We start from the raw sequence: 23463 nt of genomic DNA, 5'->3' as shown, positions 1-23463 counted from the left end.
ATAAGGGGATTAGTGATGATAATACATCAATGTAGCCTAAAACACATTTATTTAGAAAACAAGACAAAAGAAGAGGATTAAACAAGTTACAAGTTAGAAAGGAGTTGATTTTGCTACTAAAATTATGCTTAGATAATGGTAAGAATTAGCATTATCACGCACGAACCTCGTGAAATTTATTGGAAAGGCACATGAACCTCGTGAAATTTGCTGGAAAGGCGCACAAACCTCGTGAAATTTGTGGGAGAGATGCACGAACCTCGTGAAATTTGATGGAGAGATGCACAAACCTCGTGAAATTTGTTGAAGAGGCGCACAAACCTCGTGAAATTTGCTGAAGAGGTGCACGAACCTCGTGAAACTTGCTGGAAAGGCGCACGAACCTCGTGAAATTTGCTGAAGAGGCGCAACCTCTTAAAATTTGCGAGAGAGGCGCATGAACCTCATGAAATTTGATGGAGAGATGCACGAACCTCGTGAAATTTGCTGGAGAATGTACAAACCTCGTGAAATTTGCTGAAGAGGCGCATGAACCTCGTGAAACTTGCTGGAGAGACGCACGAACCTCGTGAAACTTGCTGGAGAGGCGCACGAACCTTGTGAAACTTGCTGGAGAGATGCACGAACCTCATGAAACTTGCTGGAGAAGCGCACGAACCTTATGAAATTTGCTGGAGAGGCACACGAACCTCATGAAATTTGCTGGAGAAACGCACGAACCTCGTGAGATTTGCTGGAGAAACGCACGAACCTCGTGAGATTTGCTGGAGAAGCGCACAAACCTTGTGAGATTTGCTAGAGAGACGCACGAACCTCGTGAAATTTTAATTATTAGCATAATATTAATTCAAATAATTATCATATTAAACTAATATTTCAAAAATACTTTAAAGTTTGAAAATTACATACACATTTTTTTTAAGAAAATTTATTTTATTGTTTTCTTCTTCCACCATTAATTATTATTTTTTTATTCTTTATTTTTATTTATAATTATTATTTTCTTATTCTTTATTTTTATTTATTTACTTACCCGGACGAAATTGAATGTTTAGAACAATTATTATTATTATTATTGTTATAGAAATTAGAATTCTATTTTATTACATTCAAATATATTGAAATATACAAATTTATTGACTTAAATAAGTTCTATGAACTATGAAAATTTTACATTAAGCAAGACTTTTTTTAATTGTGTACTTAATAAATTAGAGAATTTAGTCTCTTAATTATATTATTTATGTCAGGTTTAGCATTCAACAATGGATTTGGTTAAAAGATGAATAAATTCATTTTTAGTAGTTAATTAAAATAAATTTAAGTTTAAATTATTTATTAATTTATTATACTGTATATTGTCCGATTTAAATGTACGTGTAAAAAAATAATTGTAATAAATACTAAACGAAATCACTAAATTAAGTTTTTAAAACTATTTTTATTGAAAAATATATTTTAAATCTAATTTAATTTTACAAAATTAAATTATAAAATAAATTTAAAATATCTAGCGAATATTTTATCCATAATCTTAGTCTATATCCAGGTGGATTTGGGTTCATTTACAGTATTTTATGTGTACCTTTTCCTCCATTCCTAAGCTTTCTTTCACTTTTGGGAGATTCTAAGTATTACCATCTCCTTTTTTCTTTTCCTTTTGTATTTGCATACTTCAAGTTCTAACAAACAAACACGGATGCTTTCTTACCTACTAAGTGATCAACATGCATGTTAAGAAGTAAAAGAAGTAAAATAGAAAAACTCGTAACTCTCTTTCAGTCATGAATATATACACTCAATTAATTAAATATTATTATTAAAAATGTTTATCAGTTCATAATTATGTCAATCAAATTATTTATAATTATGCTTATAAAATAATGTTTATAAATAAATTAAAAAATATATTTCTAATTAACGATAAATGATAAAGAATTATTTGGTTACCAACCGTGAGAGTATGGAAAATGAACAATTATTTGAATGAAGATACTGGTTCCATTTTAAAGTTTTTGGATATTGGTGAGGAGCAGGTACTTGATTTCTTGGTTAGCTAAGCCATGAAGAGAAGAGTATGAAGCAAGTTTCTGTTAATTCCTTACTACCATCAAACTTTAACTGTTTTCTCTGTTTAAGGTTCACAAGTTCGTTTAACAGTGCAGTACTAATTAAACATATTAGTTATCCTTTTGTTTAAGCAAGAAAAGAAATAGAGTAAGAAAAATTGACTAAACAAAAAAACAATTAGGTAAAAAATAGAAAAAAATAAAAATCATTTGGATAAAGAGAAAACAAATCATAAGTAATAAAAAAATACCGTTTTATATATATGAAACCAATGTAATCACACTTTTTTTTGCATAATTAATTAATATTTTTTAATCTTAATATTTATAAAAATTGTTTAATTTTTTGTTATTTAATATAGTTCCAATATTTATTAGAAGAATTGAATGTGTTCTTTTTTATTCTATCAACATTATAGGATAAGAGGTGTCTATATCATACTATAAAAAAGAGGTTAACATCGGAATTAATTTTCTATAACAAATATTGTGATTATTTTGAATAAAAATAAATAAATAAATAGTACAAATATTGAAACTAAAAGACAATACATCAGCGTATTGTCACATTATAATAAAAAAAGTTTTTTACATATGTTATTTTCGACATTTCACGTTCAATCCAGATTCAACATCTTATTGGAAGGTGTCGGATCTCCTCTCTGGACGTTAATTTGACGTCAGACCCCTCTTAATTGATGTCCATTTCTTTTCTTATTTTTTTTTTATAATATTACCACACCTGAAATACAAAAAAAAATTTCAGTACATCATAAAATTGAATATATTATGAGTTTCAAGCAATGGAGAATGACCACTCAATGCCATTGCGAAGATATGGGAACTCGTGCACAAAACTATGCATCATAAGCCAAAATTAATCGGTGCAAATGAAATTTAATTGGTGCAAACAAAATTTAATCAGTGCAAATGAAATTTGATCAGTGCAAACTAAAGTTAATCGGGACAAAATAAATTAACTTGAAGAAAATCAATCAAACATACCTGATAGCAGCTATTTTGAATGAGAACGAAACAAAAACCTAAACGAAAACGCGAAAAAAAGTTAAACTCACTTTTTGAGGTTTTGGGGTTTAAAAGGGCATTTAATGTCAGCCCCTTCCACCACCAACATCTAATTGCTAAAAAAATCTATTTTGGCGCTACTTTGGGGTATTTTCGCAGTTTATTGACGTCCGGGGAAGGGAATTCGACGTTTGTTGTGTATTAGGCATCGGCCCCTTCTATGAGCGACGCTTAATGTCTAAAAAAGTGACCTTTCAAATCTGATTTTGCAGAGGATTTGACTAATCTAGCGGGTCGATGTCTTAGTCTGAAAAAGTGACATTTCAAATATGATTTTGTAGAGGATTTGACATCTGATATGGGGAGCCAACATCTATGTTGTAAAAAAAATTAATATTGACACTTAAAATGAGATATTTTCGGACATTTTTAACGTTTGTGAAGGGGAGCCCACGTCTAATTTGAATTAGACGTCGGGGCCTGTAATTGACGTTTAAAGATAATAAAATAGTGACTTTTCGGTTCTGTAATCATTTTTAAATTAGATTTTTTTTCGTTAGCCATTAAATGCATGAGGTTATATACTATTTCTGCACAGTGTCATGTTCTAACTATGAATTATGTAATTAGATGAAAACCAAAAGGTGAGGCAATGAGTGGGTTTAATTAATGTTATTTCTCATAACAGGGTTAGTTATTTAGTCTGTTTCTTTTATTGCACATTGAACTAAGATTAATTGTACACTTAGCTTTTGTTGTGGTTGTACAGAGCAATGCAAGTTGGTATGATACTGGTTTGGTCTTTGTGGCCAATGTGCTCGGTGGGTTCGTGACTGGTGGGAGAGGGTTCATTTTTTCAAGTCAGAGAACTGGGAATATCTAATTATGTGTTATACAAACTATCATTGTTAGATTATACCGTATCTAAATTTTTATTTTAGCCAAAGATAAATTAATTTATAACATATCTAATAAAATAGTATAAATTTTTACAAAAAAGTTACCTATGTTTTAGTCCTTCAATGTAAAATTAGAATTTATTTTTATTTTAAACTTTAATATATTTTAATTCTTAAATTTTGAAAATAAATGAATATAACTATTTTAATTTTATGTTAAATTATTTTTAAGTGTTAAATGTAAGGGCCGCACGTTCTCAGTGGGAGGGGGGGCGACAGTCATCATGCTTAGAAGCACCAGCCGTCCCAATATCAGAAGTGGGCTTCTATTTTATTGCTAATGGGGAGCAGCACTCAGAGGGTCCCTTTCCTTCAACCTGCACCGTCCAAGAGCAACAAGGGAGCTGAGGCATGGCTTTAAAACTACAGAGAGGAGAAAATAGAGTTTTGGGCTGCAAAAATCTGAAAGGTGAGGTTGAGAGCTCTGGAATTGCAAGGAGACCGTGGGAGGGAGATTCAAAGATTTTGCAAAGGAAGTCTTCAAGAGGTAAGGGGAGCTAGATCCTTTTCTTTAGATTGTATGAATCATGTATGTGTTTAGGGAAATCTATAATATAGCTTCATTCATGAACAAATTTCGTACTCAGAGTGACCTGGTTGTATGTAAATCTGCATGAGTGGTTGTTAAATTGTGTTGTTGAAGAAAATCTGGGAAGAAGGGGATAAAAAATTGGAGTTTTCTGGGTTTCTGGACTCTGGTGCGTTTCTGCAGAATTTCTGCAGAAACGCGCGTACGTCCAATTTTGTGAATCAAAATTGCACGTTCGTCCCAACAGTGCTCGACCAAATAGTGGTCGGCCTAACGTTCGTCTGGTGAAACTAGACGTTCGCCCAAATTGTTGAGCGTTCGGTTCTTAACGAACGTCCGCGTTCGTTCATCTTAGTATGGGATGCTCGTCCAAACAATAGTCAATGAGTTATAACGTTCGGTTTTAGCGTTCCGTATTTTGGTATATTGAGTGTTCGGTTTTTGGCCATAAATGAGCGTTCGGTATTAAGTGTTCGGTGTGGATCTTGGACGTTTGTCCTTAAGATATATGTTGAACGTTCGTCCTTAAATGTTATAGGTAGGGTTCGTCCATAAATGTGATAGTGAGTGTTCGTCCAAGTGCTTTTGAGCGTTCGTCCAAACAGTGTTCGTCCAAGTGCTTTTGAGCGTTCGTCCAAACAGTGTTCGTCCAAGTGCTTTTGAGCGTTCGTCCAAACAGTGTTCGTCCAAGTGCTTTTGAGCGTTCGTTCAAACAGTGTTCGTTCAAGTGCTTTTGAGCGTTCGTCCAAACAGTGTTCGTCCAGATAGTATTCGTCCTGGTGATATTTTCTGTTATGTTTCCTCTCATCCAGTAAGTTATGTTATTTAAATATTTCGGTTACAATTTATGAATGCATGTTCATGTGATCCAGATTGGTTGAAAGGGTATGGTTATAAGTGGTTTATGATGTACATTGTTGATCCAAAAGAAATATCATGAGATTTAAAATGGTAGGATTTAATCGGAAATTAAGATCTCTCGGTGGAATCGGTTAGTGTATTGAATGAATGTAAGAGGCTTCCATATGGGGGGTTATCCCTAACACTCCAACGGTCTTTCATTCTCACTTAGAGAGGATTGACGCGTGTGGTGGGAGTAGTGGGAGGTCCTAGGGTAGACGCTATCACTGGAGGTCTATCCCGCGGTAACGGACTAACCTTGTGTATGGTCGGGTGGAACCCCTCGGCAATGGCTTTGCAAAGCAGTAGAGGCCATCACAAGTGCACAACCCGCCCCAGCTCTACATACATTCTATGTCCGGACGTGTCTAGAGTCCTAACTTGATAAGATGATTGTCTTGATGAGTTTTATGAAATAAATGCTAGATTGACTGAAAATGAATTGTATGATTGTTTGAGACCTAGCTCACCCTTGCATTTGTATGTGTCCGCTTTTCCCCCTCGCGATGATCATCCAATCCTTTGGATGTGAGCAGTAGGTGATGATGACCTTTGGAGCAAGCTTTGGAAGTTGAGGAAGACCCAGCTCCTAGTGCTTAGGATTTCTAATAGCTATTATGTTAAATAGCTCTTTATTTTGAAAGACTTCTAGCCTTCATTTTTTTTTTTAGCATAATCTGTGTTTTGGAGAATTGTGAACTTGTACTTAAGTTTTAAAAGTTTTCCAGCCAGACTTGGATAACTGTACTCCTTAATTCAATCTATTGTGTACTCTTAACTGCTTTCTATTATTATAATCGATGCATTCTATGTATATACATTGTTATATATTTTGGGATGTCACATTAAACGTGATTTTTAACCGATATTAAAAATAAGAACATGTGAAATTATATAAATGAAAAAAAAAAAACTTAATAATTGTGTTCGGCTGAAGAAGAGTATAGGCTGTGTTCAACAGTACATGTGTACGGGCTAGCACATGAAATAGAGAACCAATTATTTTCTTACTGGACCTCAAAACGGTGACATCAGGTGAAACTTAATAATTATTTGAGAATCTTTTTTAGAAAAATAACTACTTAACAAATTATTTTATTAATATAATAATAAAATTTTAAATTTATATACTATTATTATATTAATAAGAAGTTTGGTAAGTTGTAGTAGTAAAACTTAATGTCCATGGGTAAAGTAAGAAATTAAAATGTTATAGCAATTACAGTTCTTAAACCAACTATAGTTTTCATTCATGGAAGAAAATAAACAACAGATATGAGAATTTCATGACGAATTTTACAGTAAAGAAATAAAGCAAAACTGCAGTGTGACTAAAGGACACAGTCCCTGCAACTAAGGGAGGGAAGGCCTAAGTTTAGTCTTAAACTGGGCTTGGGCAGATGTTTCTTGCTACCTTATCAAATTTCTTTGGGTATTGTTTCATCCACCACCATACCTTTCTCCCTCCACCTCCTCTTTATTATTTTATTTCTTTGTAAAATTTTATTTTTAGGGTTATTATTTTTTAATTTTACTCATTCACAACATATTTCACTAATAACCTATTCTAGTCTCGTACATGAGTAAAATATTTTTCTTTCATTTTAACATTATATTTCTTCCTCTCTATCTTTCGTTGTGAGATACTACTATTATTTCTATAAGATTAGATAAAATCTTATAGAAATAATAGAAATTTACATTCAATTATGTCTTCACATATCAAATAGTTTCTTTTCATATCGATGTGTACGACATTTTTCCAGCAATTAATATATATGAGACAAAAACTTTCATTTACAGTTTTTTCTTTAGTATTTCATTTTTTTTAATAAATGCTATAATAAAAAGAAAAAACTGTAAATGAAATAGAAATTTAGAAAATCTATGAACCTACAGTAGTTTCCTAGACAAAATAGAAGTCAATTCACAACAAAAATGAAAGAATAAGTTTCTTTTATGAAAGGAGAGAAATATGTCTCAAGATCCGCTAGGTATAAGAAGTGAAAGAGGGGATCATTTGTTTCTTGAACAGTTCTGAAAAAAAATTTCTATCGAATTTTGGAGTCATAGCAGATTTTATGATTGATTACTTGGAAGATTTTTAAGAATAAATAAGGAATAAGTTGCAAAGGTTGGTGGTGGCGGAAAGAATTATCAAGCAGTCTCTTTCTCGTGGTGCAGTGTCGCTCTCGTGGTGCAGTACGTGGAGTGGTGCAGTGCGTGGAGTGGTGCAGTGCGTGGAGTGGTGCAGTGCGTGTCGTGCTTCCTCGTATTCGAATAAACCTTGAAATAAAAATCCTAAAATAAAAAACGTAACATTTAAACGGAGGTGACATCCTTCAACGGATGTCGACATCCTTCAACGGATTTCAACATCCGTTGAAGACGTCACCTCCGTTTAAAGGTTTCGTTTTTTATTTTAGAGTTTGTTTTATTAGGGGACATTCGTTGAAGGATGTCGCCTCTGTTGATGTATACTTTCTCACGTTGGTTGATGCTCTAGACACTCCTCGATGTTCCTCCAATCCACGGCGGCGACGCTCCTTCACACCAAGGCGGCAATGGAAGCTTTCAAACCAAAAAAAGAACTGGAAAGAAAAAGGAATGGAAGTGCGGGAGGTGGGGAGGTGAAACGAAAATGGGGAAAAGGAAAGATAGTTCTGTGGGTGGGTGTTAGGAAAGTAAAATTAGGGTTTCAAATTATTTAAAATAGGGTAAAAGTTAAAATCTTTTTAACTTAAGGATATAATTGTATTTAAAATAATAAGTATAGAGTGGTGATGGAGGGAGCAACACCCAATTTCTTTATGCATCTCGTCAAAATGCATTGCATCAGTTTTTTTTAGGTTTAATAGGTTCAGAGGTCCCTATATTTGTGTGTTCGTTTCAATTGGGTCCTCCAATTTTGGAAGTGATCAATTGGGTCCTTAATTTGGTAAAACTGAACCAATAATGCCTTTACCGTTAATTTTAGTGGACGGCGTTAAATTTAATGTATCGTGGCATGCTGAGGAATCAATTAATTATGACGTGGTGCATAGGGGTAGAATTTATTTTATTTTAAGTTTAAAATAAAATCCTTTCTAAGGTAAGAACCTGGCTCTCACACTCTTCTTCTTCCAGATCCCCTTTTGACTTCAAACCTTCCTCACCTTCTTCTTCTTTTCCATTCTAAACATATTATTTTTATTTTTCTCAAACCACTGTAAGACATTCCAACAAAACAACACCAACTCCTCCATTAATCGGTAACCTCCTACAGATCGATTCTCTTTAGTTTTTCACTTTTTGTTTTATTTATATATATATATATATATATATATATATATATATATATATATATATATATATATATATATATATATATATATATATATATATATATATATAAGCAAACCACACCATCTGAACAGAGATTGAGATTGTGACAATGGACGAAAGCGTGAGCGGAAATCAGCGAAGTGTCTCTGTGCAAAATGAGATGGGAGAGGAAAACAGCGAAGGAAAATTATATTTTCTTAAACCTCGTTTTGATGTTGCAGCCAAAAACCATGGTCATAGACAGTTTTCTTAAACATTGCAGCCAAAATCACGATACCACAATTTTTCGTAACCTTGCTTACCCACACAGGAAGATCACAGACCCAATTATCAAAAAAAAATTGAATCGAAATTATGACACTTTCTCTCCAAGTTTTCAGCTTTAGTGAGAGACAATGGAATTGAACTCCCTAGGAACGAGAAATTCCACTGCAAAAAGGGAAAGTGCAGAACTTTGAATTGGGAGAACCCAGAAACAAAATTTGAACAGGAATGGGACCTAATTGGGAACGAGAGAGTGGATTGAGAATTAATGGAAATTTGGGAGAGGAATGAGACAAATGATCGAAGGAAGAAGAAAGGAAATTGGATGAGGGTTCTGAACTGGAGATGAAAGGGTTATATATTAAGGGTATGGTGATTGATGAGTGAAATTTGATGAAGATGATGGGGACTGGATTTCATTACATGAGAGAGAGAGGTAACAGAGATTGAGAAAAGGCTCAAACGGTGCCACCAGGAAGCCTCAACTTGCCACCTATTAAAAAAGGTTAACGTCGTTAAATGTATTTAACGAGAAGGCTATTATTAAATTAAATTGACCAAATTAAGGACCCAATTGTTCAATTTTAAAATTGGAGGACCGAATTGAAACGAATACACAAATATAGGAACCTCCAAATCTATTAAACTTTTTTTTATAATTATCCACCCATCCTTCTCTCCAAAAGAGTTATATTCAAAGATTAAAATAACAGCATATCCTAAAAGATATAAACCTGGAATGCACTCGGAGAAGGTTATTAAACTTTATAGAATAAAAGATTAAATATATTTTTACTTTTTTATTTTTTAATAAAAATTAAAATTAATTTTTTTTAAAAAGTTTGACCTAATTCTAGAAACATGTAAATTTAGTTATTTTAATAAAATATTATTAAATTTATTGAATATTTTAAATACGTTTTATGTTAATATTTGAGTTATTTATTCTGTTAGATATATTTTCACTTTAATATAAACTAAAATATATGTTTAATACATAAAATAAATTTAATTTAAAAAATTAAATTTATGTATTTCTAGAATTAGAAAAAATGAATAAAATTTTAAAAATAAACTAATTTTAATTTTTTTTAAAAATTAAAAAATAAAATATATATTTAACCCTAAGATAAATCTTGTGAAAAAGAATACTCACTGCAAACTCATTCCAATCAAATAGAATGGAAACAATATTTTGAAATAACAATTAACTACATCCGAAACAATATTTTGGAATTTGTTTCCTACCTTCAATTATTATGGATAATGTTTTCGGAACAGTATTTCTAGACTGTGATTTCCAACAAATATACAAGAAAAAAATACTTGTGACAAAAATATTTGTGTTTACTGGGTAAAATTGGTGGTATTTATAGACATTTATTATTCCTGAAAGTAAGTATAAGATATTTTAATATCTATTTATAAATAAATCAGATATAACTATCATATTATTTGTATTTTCAGATATTTATTATTTATAAAAAATTGAAATAAATTTTAATTTATATTTTGTTAAATTAAATTTAAAATTAATTTATATTTTATTAAATTAATTTTAATTAAAATTAATTTATATATTATTAAGTTAAATTTAATTAACATGAATTTTTATTTTTATTATATTTTATATTTTATATTTTTTTATAATTTTATTTAAATTTTACTTTAAAAATTTATACAATATATTTTTTTTAATATCTACGATATCCACGTATACTTGCGATTTTAAAATATTTGCTGTTTTTTTTAAATGTGTATTCAACTAATAACGAAATGGGTAAGAAAATAATTTTTTTGTTAAACAAATAGATACCATCCATATTCAACCCAATCCATTATGATCCCTAATTACCATTCAAATTCATAGGAAAAAGCATACTCTATACCTCAATATTATCTTCTAAAAATTGCCCACCTCTTGGAATGACCAACACCAACACTCGTTGTAGCTCAACATTGTCAAAACACACCAGAAAATGGAACACCTCCATGAAGACACAACCACACAAAACTTTCACGATATCTCCTCCGTAGAGACAAATTTGTAAAAAAGCTCTCAAGTTTGTAACAGAACTTTCAAGGACAAAAATCGAAATTAAATAAAATGATGGGTGTAAAAAGAAAATGATAGGTGCAGAAAGCAATTGTTGTAATTGTTTGGCAGGTTATATCTGCACCTTCATATATTTTTTCCTGCAACTCTATATTAAATGAAATTCTTATTTTATACTTTCTAATGTATAACTTAAAATTTAATTTTAACATTAAAATTTTAAAATCTAAAATGAATAAAATTGAAAATTTATTAATATGAAAATGTAGAGAGAATTTTAAAAAATGCAGAGAGTCACTCCCTGCATCACCACAATCTTCTCCTTGCACCTCTCCATTTCCTATTTATCCTTGTTAAAAATTTATATCGTGTGGTTAAAAAAAATTAACTTTTCACCAACGGATATGAATATGCTTCTTCCTTCAACCACGTCAAACATATTCACAACAACTTACTTACCTAAATATACAAAACCTACTTAAATATACATATAAATCAAATTACCTAATGCAAACAAGCATATAAATTAAATGAAGAAAAGAAACTAACGTGGAATGGAGAATGGAAGAAAAGGAAATGGAATCAATGAAGGAACGGAGAAAAGAAAAGTCTGTGGGGGAGTGGGGAAGAGAAACGGATATGGAAAAGAAAATAAATAAGAAAGAGAGAAGTTTGTGTGGGGATGGGGTGTATGTGCGCCGTAAGGAAATTAGCTTTTAAGTAGAAGTATAAAAGCTAAGGATAAAAGTAATAAAATTTTAACTTAAGGGTATTTTTGAAAAACAAAATAAAATGAGGAGGTATAGGAAGAAAACTGTGGTGGTGTAGGGAGAAGGTCTCAAATTTATAGAAGGACAAGATAAAGCGGCCCAATTGTTTCACTATAATGCAACTTACAATATGTTTGAAAAAATATACTTTCATATCCTTAAAAAAAATCCCTCTTTATACTTCTTAGAAGTCTTTATATTCGAAATTTCGATAGCCTTTACAAAAGATATAGTATCAGAGAGAGATAATTGATGGTAAAGATTTGGAAGAGTGTGTGAATTGCAAAGAGGATTTGTGTTAAAAAGAGCATGAATAGGATATTTATACTTGTTTTAAAATGCTCTTTAAATGTTATAGTTAAATAAATAATAAATTTAAATTGTGAATTAATGACAGTGTAAGAAACTTTTCGGAATTAATGTTTTTTTTTTTTGAAATTTATTGCACTTTCAATTCATTTTATATCTTCTCTAGTCAAACCATTCAACTCAATTTCTCGTAAGTCTGAGCCCAAAATCCATTAATACAAAGCAATTAAGATGCGGGAGAAAAATTTATTGGAGAGGGAGGGACAAATGTAATACTTTCTTCCAAATAAAAATATTATATGTTAATAAAAGTTTTCATCCTCTTCTACAGTGTGTTCTTTTCTCCAATCATAATGAAAATTTCTCTTTCAAACGTTTTCTCAAACGCTAATAATTATAAAAACATTACATATTACATTTTTGTTTTCAAACATTTGTTTGTAAAAATACTTTAATGATATTGATAATTTATTTTATTTTAAGTTATACAAGTTAATTATCGGAGATAAAAAAATACATGTATGTAAGGGATTTTACTTATAGAAATGTATGTAAAGTATTTTTGTAAAAAGTTAATTTTTGTCATTTAAAAAAAAAACAGCGTCACATGTTTAATGGCTCACTAAAGTATTTAGTGATATAGCCCTCCATTGTAATTATATGGAGATATAGGCATATTAAAAACAATCAACCATAAGAACCTATTCAATAACATATGGAAAGTATAAAAGTTAAAAAAGTAATTTAACGGGAAAAAAATCTTTGCATTTCATTCAAGTTAAAGCACAAAAAATTGAAAGATAAAGGGACCCAAATTAATCCACAATTTCAGTGTTTGATTTAATCTTCTTTACCTCTCCTTTTTAGTTTTGGAAAGAACTTATTAAATCAACTACAATTTTAAAAAACTAATTAAAAATAAAATTAGAAATGAAAGGTTTGAAAGAAACCTATTCTTTTATTTGTCCCTTAATAATTTTGATCTCCAATTTGCATAGTGTTATTGTTTTTTTTTTTTTGCTTCGACAGATTTGTTAAATATTTAATTTTTTTGGGTGGGTGTCACGGTCCCCTGTCTGTCGCAATAGAGATTCGCGTGTGTTTTGAATAAGATTTATCTGTTTTAATGGCTATTTTTTTAAGTATAATTAAAGCTCTCACTTTATTTGATAATCTTCTGAATAAAAGAAGATCGGGCATGTAATCGTTGTTGTTTAAAGTAAAGAACCACTATTATCTATTAATGATGTCGTAGGGTCGTAGTTTGATTTTCTTTAAACACATTGTTAAGTTAAACTGTCAGTGGACATTACAAAATATGAAAAATAACTCTTTAATTAGATGGGAGTTAAGAGTAATAATTACAGTTGAATAAAACTAGTTACAGTTTAGATTCGTAAAATTTAACTCTTTCGATGCGTTTTCATCGACACTTGACAAAATCAACATGTTCTCCCGTTCGCAATTGGTAGTGTCTCCCCCACGTTACTACTTTTGTTCATACGTGAATGAGAATTGATGATCAATACTATAAAAAGACAAAAAAACAAAAAAAAAATAGAGAAAAAATTGAAGCAGATGGGCCCCTTGACCCAGTGGCCTATTTAGTGTAAAGGCACCAGATGGCCCAATAATAAACTGCCGGCCCATTATGCCCCCACCTCCTTCTCTCATTCCCTTCACAAAACTCAACTCTCTATTTCCCCCCACACGCACACCTCTTTCTCTCTCTCTCTCACGCACAACACAGCAAACTCCAACTCCATTATTATTACTGTAGTTATTGTTAGAATCATTAGCGACACAATGCACTCCTCCGCCGAGGACGACTCCGACAACCCTGCCACCACCGCGGGCTCGGAGTGGACGTTCTCCGCCAGGAACCACGCACCGTCGTCGGACCCCTGCTGGGAAGCCATAGAGCGCGGCGGCGGGACCCTGGGATTGGGTGACCTCCGGTTTGTGCAGCGAGTGGGGAGCGGCGATATCGGAAGCGTGTACTTGGTGGAGCTGAAGGGCTCGAACGGGTGCCTGTTCGCGGCAAAGGTGATGGACAAGAAGGAACTCGTGGCCAGGAACAAAGACACGAGGGCAAAGGTTGAGAGAGAGATTCTGCAAGCGGTGGATCACCCTTTTTTGCCAACTCTTTACGCGTCGCTCGATTCCCCGCGCTGGTCTTGCCTCCTGACCGAGTTCTGCCCCGGCGGTGACCTCCACGTCCTCCGCCAGCGGCAGCCCGATAAACGCTTCCACCACGCCGCCGTTAGGTCCGTCTGTCTCTCCTTTCTCTTCTTTAACTCTCCCTATTTAATCTGCATGTGATCCTGTTACACTTTGAAGCGGCGTGGGAACAAAAATGATCACATGTCGGTCGGAACTATTAATGGTTACATTACATGAGATGCAGAAATTAGTTGACACCTTAAATATGTTTAGTGTTGAATTATGCGATACTTTTTTTGTGTGTGTTTTTTATTGAACGCAAGAGATTGCAATTTTAGATGATGAATGAACACATGCATGCAGAGAATAATTTGGTCGAGTAATTTGTTTCTTTCATTTATACGTTGTTATAATATAAATCGGTGCGTAATAAATAGAAAGAAAAGTTAATAGGTAACAGTTACTGTTTGAGATGTCAGTGGGATTTGTAACTGAATTAACAATGGGTAACTGGGTTTGTTGATGTTTCATACATCAACGCTAATGTAAGGAAAATGAAAATTTATAATATAGTAGTGGAGAGGGTGGAGAGAGAGAGAGAGAGCGCGCATGTTTATTTGGCTTCTTTGGATGAGTTGGTGATGCAGTTTGTGATGGGAAAGTTGGGATAGGTCTTTGGGTTTGAGTTGAGTTGGTTTAATCTGCTCATAATTTCATTGGCTGTGGGCCATTAGATTCAATTCATGTCTCCTTTGATGCCTTTGATGGTGAGCCCACGAAGGCTTTTGGTGTGTCCGTCGTGCACCAAATAATAATTTAGTGCCTCCCCCACTTAACCAGTAACCATTATCGGATTGCCAAAGTAATACTAATAATAAACAAATTTTAGAGCATTCCTATCTCGTCGTTTCTGAGCTTGAACAGATTTAAATACTTTTAGGATGGAACCTCCATCTTAAACTATTGCATAAACAAGTAATTCAGCTTTTGGATGTAGTCAAAAGGTTTTATTTCTCTAAAAATTACAGATAGTGCTCGTACGTCTTCATCAAAATATATTTGAAAAATTATGCAAAAATAGAAGTTGATGACGTTTTGCATGGTCAAATTTTAAAATAATGGGTATGATTATTCAAAAGTGGACCCTGCATGATTTAATTATTGGAGAAATTGATGGTAATAAAATTATGATGCTGATATACCAAAATAATACATGCCGATAATAACAATTCCACCATGTTATGTTGACTTGAGGGTTGTGGTTACAGGTTCTACGCATCTGAGGTTGTGGTTGCGTTGGAGTACCTACACATGATGGGGATAATATACCGTGATTTGAAGCCTGAAAATGTGCTCATAAGATCGGACGGTCACGTAATGCTCACTGACTTTGACCTCTCACTGAAAGGCGACGACACAACATCAACGGCTCAGATCGTGTTCGATCAAGATCCACCCTGCAACACCTGTTCCAACGACCATTCCAAGAACCAATGCGCCCCCGCCATGTCATCCTGCATGCTGCCAAATTGCATTGTGCCATCTGTCCCATGCTTCCACCCGAAACGCGGTCGTAGCAAGAGGTCATCGCGGTGTGGGTCGGTGGAGATCGTGGCGGAGCCAATAGAAATTCGGTCGACGTCGTTCGTTGGGACCCATGAGTACTTGGCGCCGGAAGTGATTTCCGGGGAGGGTCACGGTAACGCCGTTGATTGGTGGACACTGGGAGTATTCATTTTTGAACTGTTCTACGGGATGACACCCTTCAAAGGGGTTGAGCATGAGCTAACCCTAGCGAACATAGTGGCACGTGCCCTTGAGTTCCCTAAGGAGCCAATGATCCCAGGAGCAGCTAGGGATTTGATCTCACAACTGTTGGTGAAGGACTCAACAATGAGACTGGGTTCAACAATGGGTGCCCTAGCAATCAAGCACCACCCCTTCTTCAATGGAGTTAATTGGGCATTGTTAAGGTGTGCTACCCCTCCATACATCCCTGCATCAGACAAGTGCAAGGAATTGGTTCGACTCTATAATTGCACAACCAATACCGTAGACTTCTATTAGAACTCTCTTTCTCCATATATATTCATATATATATATATAAAATCCCACTTTTATATATATATATATATATATATATATACATATGACCATCCATACAACTCAAACTGCTCATATACAACTTCAACTCAGACAACTGCTGTGGGATTTTACTAAAACTACAAAACCATGTTTGTGTAATTAACAGTTGCGTTGGTGTAATTAATTACAGTTATAAAACTGGAATTGGTGTAATTAACAATTTTATTTAATTTATAGAATGGGGAGGATAAATGATTTCCAGTTATTCATTGGATATATGCCATTTCGTCTTTGACCAAGGAATTAGATTCCATGTTATAAAAGTAAAAGACGTAGACATAATTATGGAATATAAAACCTATCATCATTAATATTTTACTTAGTTTGCTTTTTATAATGATGTGTCTGATAATATGAAAGGGAACATAAGAAGATTCGAATATAAGAAAGGCAATTCTTTCTCACTTCCTCTTGTTCGCTTGCCCACATCAATTATTGTTTCTCAACAGATGCTGTTGTTGGTTGGTGGGCCAACCATTTCAACCGCCAAATGTATTTTACTTAGTTTTTTTAATCTCGGTTTTTTTGTTTTGATTTAGATTCACGGTGTCTGTGGTGGTTGCAATTCTGGTAAGAAAAAAAAAAACTACGCAATGAAACTGCAAAGTACAAACTTTTCTGAGTTATTGGTTGAAATTGAATTAGGTATCGTATTCGAATTAGTTGAATGTATAATACTATATTTAGATATCAATGGTTTTCAATAGAAGAAAGTATTATTATTTTCCTAAATCACATTTCGAATAAAGTATTGTTTGGAAAGAAAAGAACTACTTTTCATAAAATTAGTTATATTGTTTACACAATAATTTATATAACATGCATTTTCTCTTTATATTTCGTAATATATATTAATAACTTCATCTATACAAATGTTATACGAAGAAATTGTATAAATTTAAGAATAGTAAAAATTCAGCAAAAAATAGCCATGGAAAGCACCATTTTTTTCTCAGCCTGTGATTGTCCTTCCAGAATCCTGCGGTTCTTCCATTGAAGACTGTAAATCATTCTTTTGTGACGTGAAAACCACTCCTCTCCATCAACCATAAAAGCTTTGTTTTATCACTCTTTTAAAATAAAAATAATTATGACCTATTCTATTATTGCGGTAAGTTAAAGGAAAAAGAACTAAAGTGAAGGACTAAAGAAATAAAGAACAGTAGTCGTTCCAGTTATCTAAATATTATAATTTCTCAAGAAATTTTTTAACAGTAGCTTATGATTTTATAGTCCTAAAACATCTTATACAAATTCTTGGATTATACTTTTTGGACGTAAAGCCTTACGAATTTCATTCTTGTCATAAGAGCTAAACATTCAATTTCATCCAGTATTCTGTTGTGTTATCTTACTGTGTTAAGGTATCTGTTGCTAAAAATAGTCAGTTTTTCTATATAAATTCGTGTTTCATTGCTAGAAACTCATCTTAAACTCTATTTTCTTTTGGCACATAATCAACCTTTCTAATTACTGTTCAGCCATTGCTATCTCTAAATGCGTTAGTCCAAGAGTGGAAGGCGAGTCCTTAAAATCTTGAAAAAAATAAACTGGTTTTAGTTGACAAGAAAATCAGCCAGCAAAATTTTTAATCTATTACCAATTTATCGCTTTATACATTAATTCTTGTAACATATATAGATTAACTGTTGTTTTAAAGAAATATTATATTTTTATAAGTTTCTCAAATGAATTTTTTTTCCAAAGCCAAAAAAAGTTTCGACAGATATTTTCCCAATAATTATCATTTCTGAAATTTGGTTGGCCGTTACATGCATGAAAACTTTACATAATTTAGTCGAATAATAGAAATTTGTTTCATTAGAGTTTTCCGTTGAGATTTATGTTTATTATGAAGCGTCTTTTCGTCTGTTAAAAGAAATAACAGGATAAGATAGACTTTGTAGTTGCATTATTTGTTCTTTTTTTTTTTTCTGAAATAGATCACTCTTAAATTTTATTGACCTGAATAAATTATCAGGAAGGTTTTTTTTTTTAAACTAGACCCAGTTACTGTTTAAAGAAAATTTCGTTTTTATTACTGTTTAAATCATAATTACAATATTTTATTATGATAATTTTTCTATTACCATATCTACAATATATGTAAATTATCTTATTTATTATAATCATTTTTAAAAAAAAATTATTCTCAATTAATATATAAGTTTTAAATTAAATATATTTTTTAAATTTATATTTATAAAAAGTTATACATGTCTACAAAAGTAATTTATTATAAATAAATATACAAATTTATAAAACTAGAAAAAATGTTACTATGAATTCGTTCTTGAGAAAACAGAATTCTATTAGTAAATAACCTGAATATATATATATATATGACGAAAATTTAGTCTTTCGAAAAAAAATATACTTAAACAATAAAAAGGTCTTTGGAAAAAAAATTCTTGATCTCAATTCAATAAAGTTCAAAATATGTCTCTGAGAAAAAAAAATAAAGTCTACAACATTTGCGTATGTTCATTGAGTCACCATAATAAAAGGAAATCTATTACTGTTCAACAGCACTACAAAAGAATAATATTTTTATTTTTTATTTAATTCTTCCTAAATTATTGTATATTTTAAAATAAAAGTATAGTTTTATAAGTGTTAAGTGCGAAACAAAAGTTGAAGTATTCTTACATTATCACTCCAACAACGATACTTGACAATATTTTTTTTATAATATTTTAATACCATTATTCTATAATTGGTTCATGATTATTATTATTATTATTGATTGTAAAGTAATTTTGAATCAATTATACGTAAATAATATTAATGTTGTCAAAATATCATTATCCTAATAAGAAATCATTGAATTTTTTCTGTACTCATGTTTGACATTAAAGCAAATATAAAACATCTTCCTTTACCTTTACACGTCGGCCCTTTGTGATCGAACCTCTCGATAATACTTTACATTTTTTTTTTCCAGTGGAATACGTATATAGGAGAGTTTAAGACCGGTTCAGTAGCTACTAGGACGTGAATGCATAAACTATTTCTGGATCTGGAGCTACAAGCATTATCATTTTTTCTGGTATTTTCCAATTGTATTGATAAATCAATTTAATATAAATTAAGTATAATTTTTTTTTCAGCAGTTCTGCTATTTTTTTACTGTTTTGCTTGAACATCCTCCATAAATCACACTCTGTTCGCGAGCTAGCATAATATGCAACTTAGGTAAGAAAATGGACCATAAAATGTTTTTAATTGCTTTTAAAGGAGAATATCAATGTGAAAAAAAAAACATAGTTCCACTGACGGATGACTTTGGAAATATTTGCGGTTTGTATTGATTGACAGAAAGAAGAAAATGAGTGGGAACGAAGACGAAGGAAGTTAAAACCACACTAATACAGTATCACAGATGAGAAAAACAGTAATATACAGCAGTCTGCTGTGACACGATGACGAGTTCATCGTTATTTCGAGTCCACCAAATAGTATTTCATTCACATAGCTACTTCGTTCTCACATAATAGAGCCAAGTGTTCTAGGAAGCAGTTACTGTGCTAGTTTCAGATGCTGGTGCTTCACCTTCCCAGAAGGTTGTCTTCTTCCCTGTTTTGGACACGGTCTCCAGAACTGTGTCTGGCTGGACATTTCCCTTCACTACCACCTTCTTTTCGTTCAAATCAATGTCATATGATTCCACACCTGCAAATAAGATCCCACTTATTATTCTACAACATTAGAAGAGGAACTATGACTGGTATGCTGTCATGACAATGACTTCAATCCATAATTACAATTCGTCTTCGCATGTATACTTCATATTCTTGTACCATGGGAAATCATAGAAACATGCAAGCTTTGAAACTAGCATTATATAGGGTCTGTTTGGATACGAGTTAACAGTGCCTTTAAGACCTTTTCTATCGGAAATATAGAACTTTTATTATGTTAGAGAAGGTGTTGATTTAAAAAATCAAAAGGCTTTCTTTTTGCTTGGTGAAATATTCAAACATGTTTCAAAAGTGGATTAAAGGATTATTAGATAAGTTGCCACTTGGCATGAAGAAGAGAAACAGCACATATCACCATGAAGGGAATTTCAAGAAAATCATTTCAAAGTGCTCCGAAGCTAAATCATAACACCCAAAACAAGTACATATGACGTACATAAAATAAGGCCAGAATATGAAAACTGTATTTTCAAGATCATAAATAGAATGAATTACGATAAAATATCGCCTAAACAAGGCTGCCAATGTTTCTATATGTAAACAACGTCAAATTCAGTGTTACATTCTAGTAATAGAATCACTAAAAACCTAAGCAAGGGACTATTGATGATTTCCATGAATTAATCACAAACACGAAACCCACATGATCAAACAATCAGAGTCTAACAGGACAGAGAAAATTAAGACAGAAGAGTATCAACAATAACTTTGAGTTATTTAACCTTATCCCTGAGCTAAAAGTATCATCCTAAATTGATCTAAAGGATAATAAAAAGCTTAATCGATATTAACAAGATTTATCATCATGTATTAATATGTTTTTGTATTTGATATGATCATGTAACTTTTTCCACTAACCCTGTTTATAATAGTAACAATCCAAGCAAATTAGGGGAACCAACAACAATTCATGATAATATAAGGATATATGGTAACCATTACAAAGAGATAATGAATTAAGAGGAAAACTAATCCAAGAGGATAGCTTAAGATACATTGATACGATACTTCATGTCATGCTGGCAACAGAATTGACACAAAATAACAAAAGGCACAGAACTACAAAGCAAAATGGTTGTGTAAGATAAACATTTTCAGGTCGATATTGAGAATACTAGAGAAAGTTTGCACAAACAGTTAATTAGAATGCAGCTAAGAAAAATATAAATGCATTTTCAATCCAACGTATTTGATTACCATCCAATTTTCCAAGAACTCTCTTCACTGCACCAACACATCCTTGGCATGACATATCAACTTTGAGGACGACGGTCTGTACTCATAGTGAAAAAGTTCAGATTAAGGGGGAGAGGAAAGAACAAATAACCATCTTAATTCTTAAACCCCCAACACCCCAACATAGAAGAAATACATTTATGCTTTGAATTTAAGAAACAAAATAACCAATTAAAAAGGAAAAACGGGAGTGGGGGCATGGAGGACGAGAGCAGAAAAGGAAATCAGATACAGATATAGCAAATTTCATCCATTTCATCTTTGCTGCTAAAGGTAAAAGTAGCTGCATAAATCACGTTTATTCAGGTTTAAAGCCTGAAAATACAAATTGAATGCTACGTTTACAAGCTTTAACAGAAAACAGAACGAAAAAGTTTGACCATGATTGCATCGGACAAAGACTTTTAAATGCGTGAGAAGATCCTTCATATATAGTAAAATCCCACATAAACTATGATAACATAGCTGACAGAAAACAAGAAAAACACGCTGAAAGCCAAAATTCTAAGCAAATAAGAAAGGGCCGATCATATATAGTATTAGATTTGAACTTTGGGCAAAATAACACATAATACTTCAATTCAGCTGTTCCCGAGATTAATTGATAGAGAATATAATCAGGAACGTAGAGTTCAAAAACAGATATAGAGATGAATGCAAAATTCTGCGATACTTGACAGGAAAAGCAGTGGTTGATGAACATCAAATGCATGTATAAACAATAATTCCAGATATCTGATAAATTTTGAGCTATAAAGTCTAGGTCAAATAAGGAGAAGGGAATCAGAAAAGGGGGGATTACAGAAGCAAAATTGAGGGAAAGAGAAGAGAAAGATAAAATTGAAATGGAGAAGGTGTAGATGTACCTGAGACATGATTAGAGATGAAGGACAAAAGAGGAAATGAAATAAATGAGAAGAGGGAAAATGATAGAACGGATAAAATGGGAAGAGAGGGGGGAGTGAGTTGCTTTTATAGGGAAATATGGAAGAAAGGTGAAAAGGGAAGGAAGAAAGTTGGGTGGTGTGGGTTAGGTTGGGTAAGGTTTAGTTCAATTGACCATAGCTCCTTCTTCTGTTGAGCAACGTCAACTCTTACGCATTACGTCTGTCGCCACGTAAACTCCCAATGCTACGCTTCTTTTTTTTTTTTTATCAAATTGGTGTAATTTTTATTTTTTAAATTTATTAAATGGATAACTTTTTAAAATATTCGAATGCGTTAAGGTGCTCAATTTCATTGTGAACACAACTTTAATTCAAGATATTTTTTAAGTTAATTAAGATTAATTTAACATGATTTTATTCAGAGTATTTTAAGTTGAAATTTTACTATTTTAACGTCATTTTTACAAAAATTAAACTAAAGTTATGTTATTTTATCACAATTTCAGTTTAAAATACACTGAACTAAAATCATTCTATATTTTTTAAGTGTTTTTCATTAAAGTCATGTTATTTTTATGCAACTGTTTCACAATCAAGTCATATAAAGATGACACAATTTATCTATATACGTGTAATTCCTTTTAAAATTGTCTATTTTGATAACTTTGACAAAAAAGAACATTAGTTTGGTAAAAACAACCTATGAGTCTGTAATTTTTTTTACAGAGGTGTCTTTTTCAAACTGAAAAAAGTAAAATAAAAATCTTTTATCAAATCCTTAATATAAACATTTTTAATATAATTATATTTATTAATAAAATTAATTAGTTTATTTTATTAAAATATATCAAAGTTATTAATTATCCATATTACTCTGTACTACACTGTTATATAAAGAGATTCATTTTTAGTGTTAATGTTTTTTTTTCAATTTTACTCTTTAGTAATCACTTTTTTAAATTAAGTTGTTACTCAATAAAAAAATATTTCTTTTTATTTTATCTTTTTAACCAGGCTTAGTTTCACTTTTGATATTTTAATTTGTTTTAAAAACTAAATTAGACCCATAATTCTTATTTGGTACAATTAAATATTTTAGTTTCTAAAATATATTCAATTAAGTCA

At 31.9% G+C, this 23463-nt stretch overlaps 2 protein-coding genes across 2 annotated transcripts; one reads left to right on the top strand and one right to left on the bottom strand.

The window, feature by feature from the left end:
* Positions 1 to 13929: 13929 nt before the first annotated feature.
* LOC108325471 (serine/threonine-protein kinase D6PKL2) lies at positions 13930 to 16719 on the top strand. Its single transcript, XM_017558550.2, has 2 exons — positions 13930 to 14473; positions 15638 to 16719. Exons 1-2 carry the CDS (start codon positions 14013 to 14015, stop codon positions 16434 to 16436), a joined length of 1260 nt encoding a protein of 419 aa, XP_017414039.1. The 5' UTR covers positions 13930 to 14012; the 3' UTR covers positions 16437 to 16719.
* A 3045-nt stretch (positions 16720 to 19764) lies between these two features.
* LOC108324177 (copper transport protein ATX1) lies at positions 19765 to 22510 on the bottom strand. The gene is made up of 3 exons (XM_017557037.2): positions 22318 to 22510; positions 21413 to 21488; positions 19765 to 20186 (listed from the first exon to the last, which is right to left on the bottom strand). Exons 1-3 carry the CDS (start codon positions 22324 to 22326, stop codon positions 20023 to 20025), a joined length of 249 nt encoding a protein of 82 aa, XP_017412526.1. The 5' UTR covers positions 22327 to 22510; the 3' UTR covers positions 19765 to 20022.
* Between the last annotated feature and the right edge of the window lie 953 nt (positions 22511 to 23463).

This window comes from Vigna angularis, chromosome 3 (assembly GCF_016808095.1).
Source record: "Vigna angularis cultivar LongXiaoDou No.4 chromosome 3, ASM1680809v1, whole genome shotgun sequence".
NCBI classification, from domain to species: Eukaryota; Viridiplantae; Streptophyta; class Magnoliopsida; order Fabales; family Fabaceae; genus Vigna; species Vigna angularis.
Note: the sequence above shows the minus strand (reverse complement) of the source record. Positions and strands in the feature narration are given on the sequence as shown.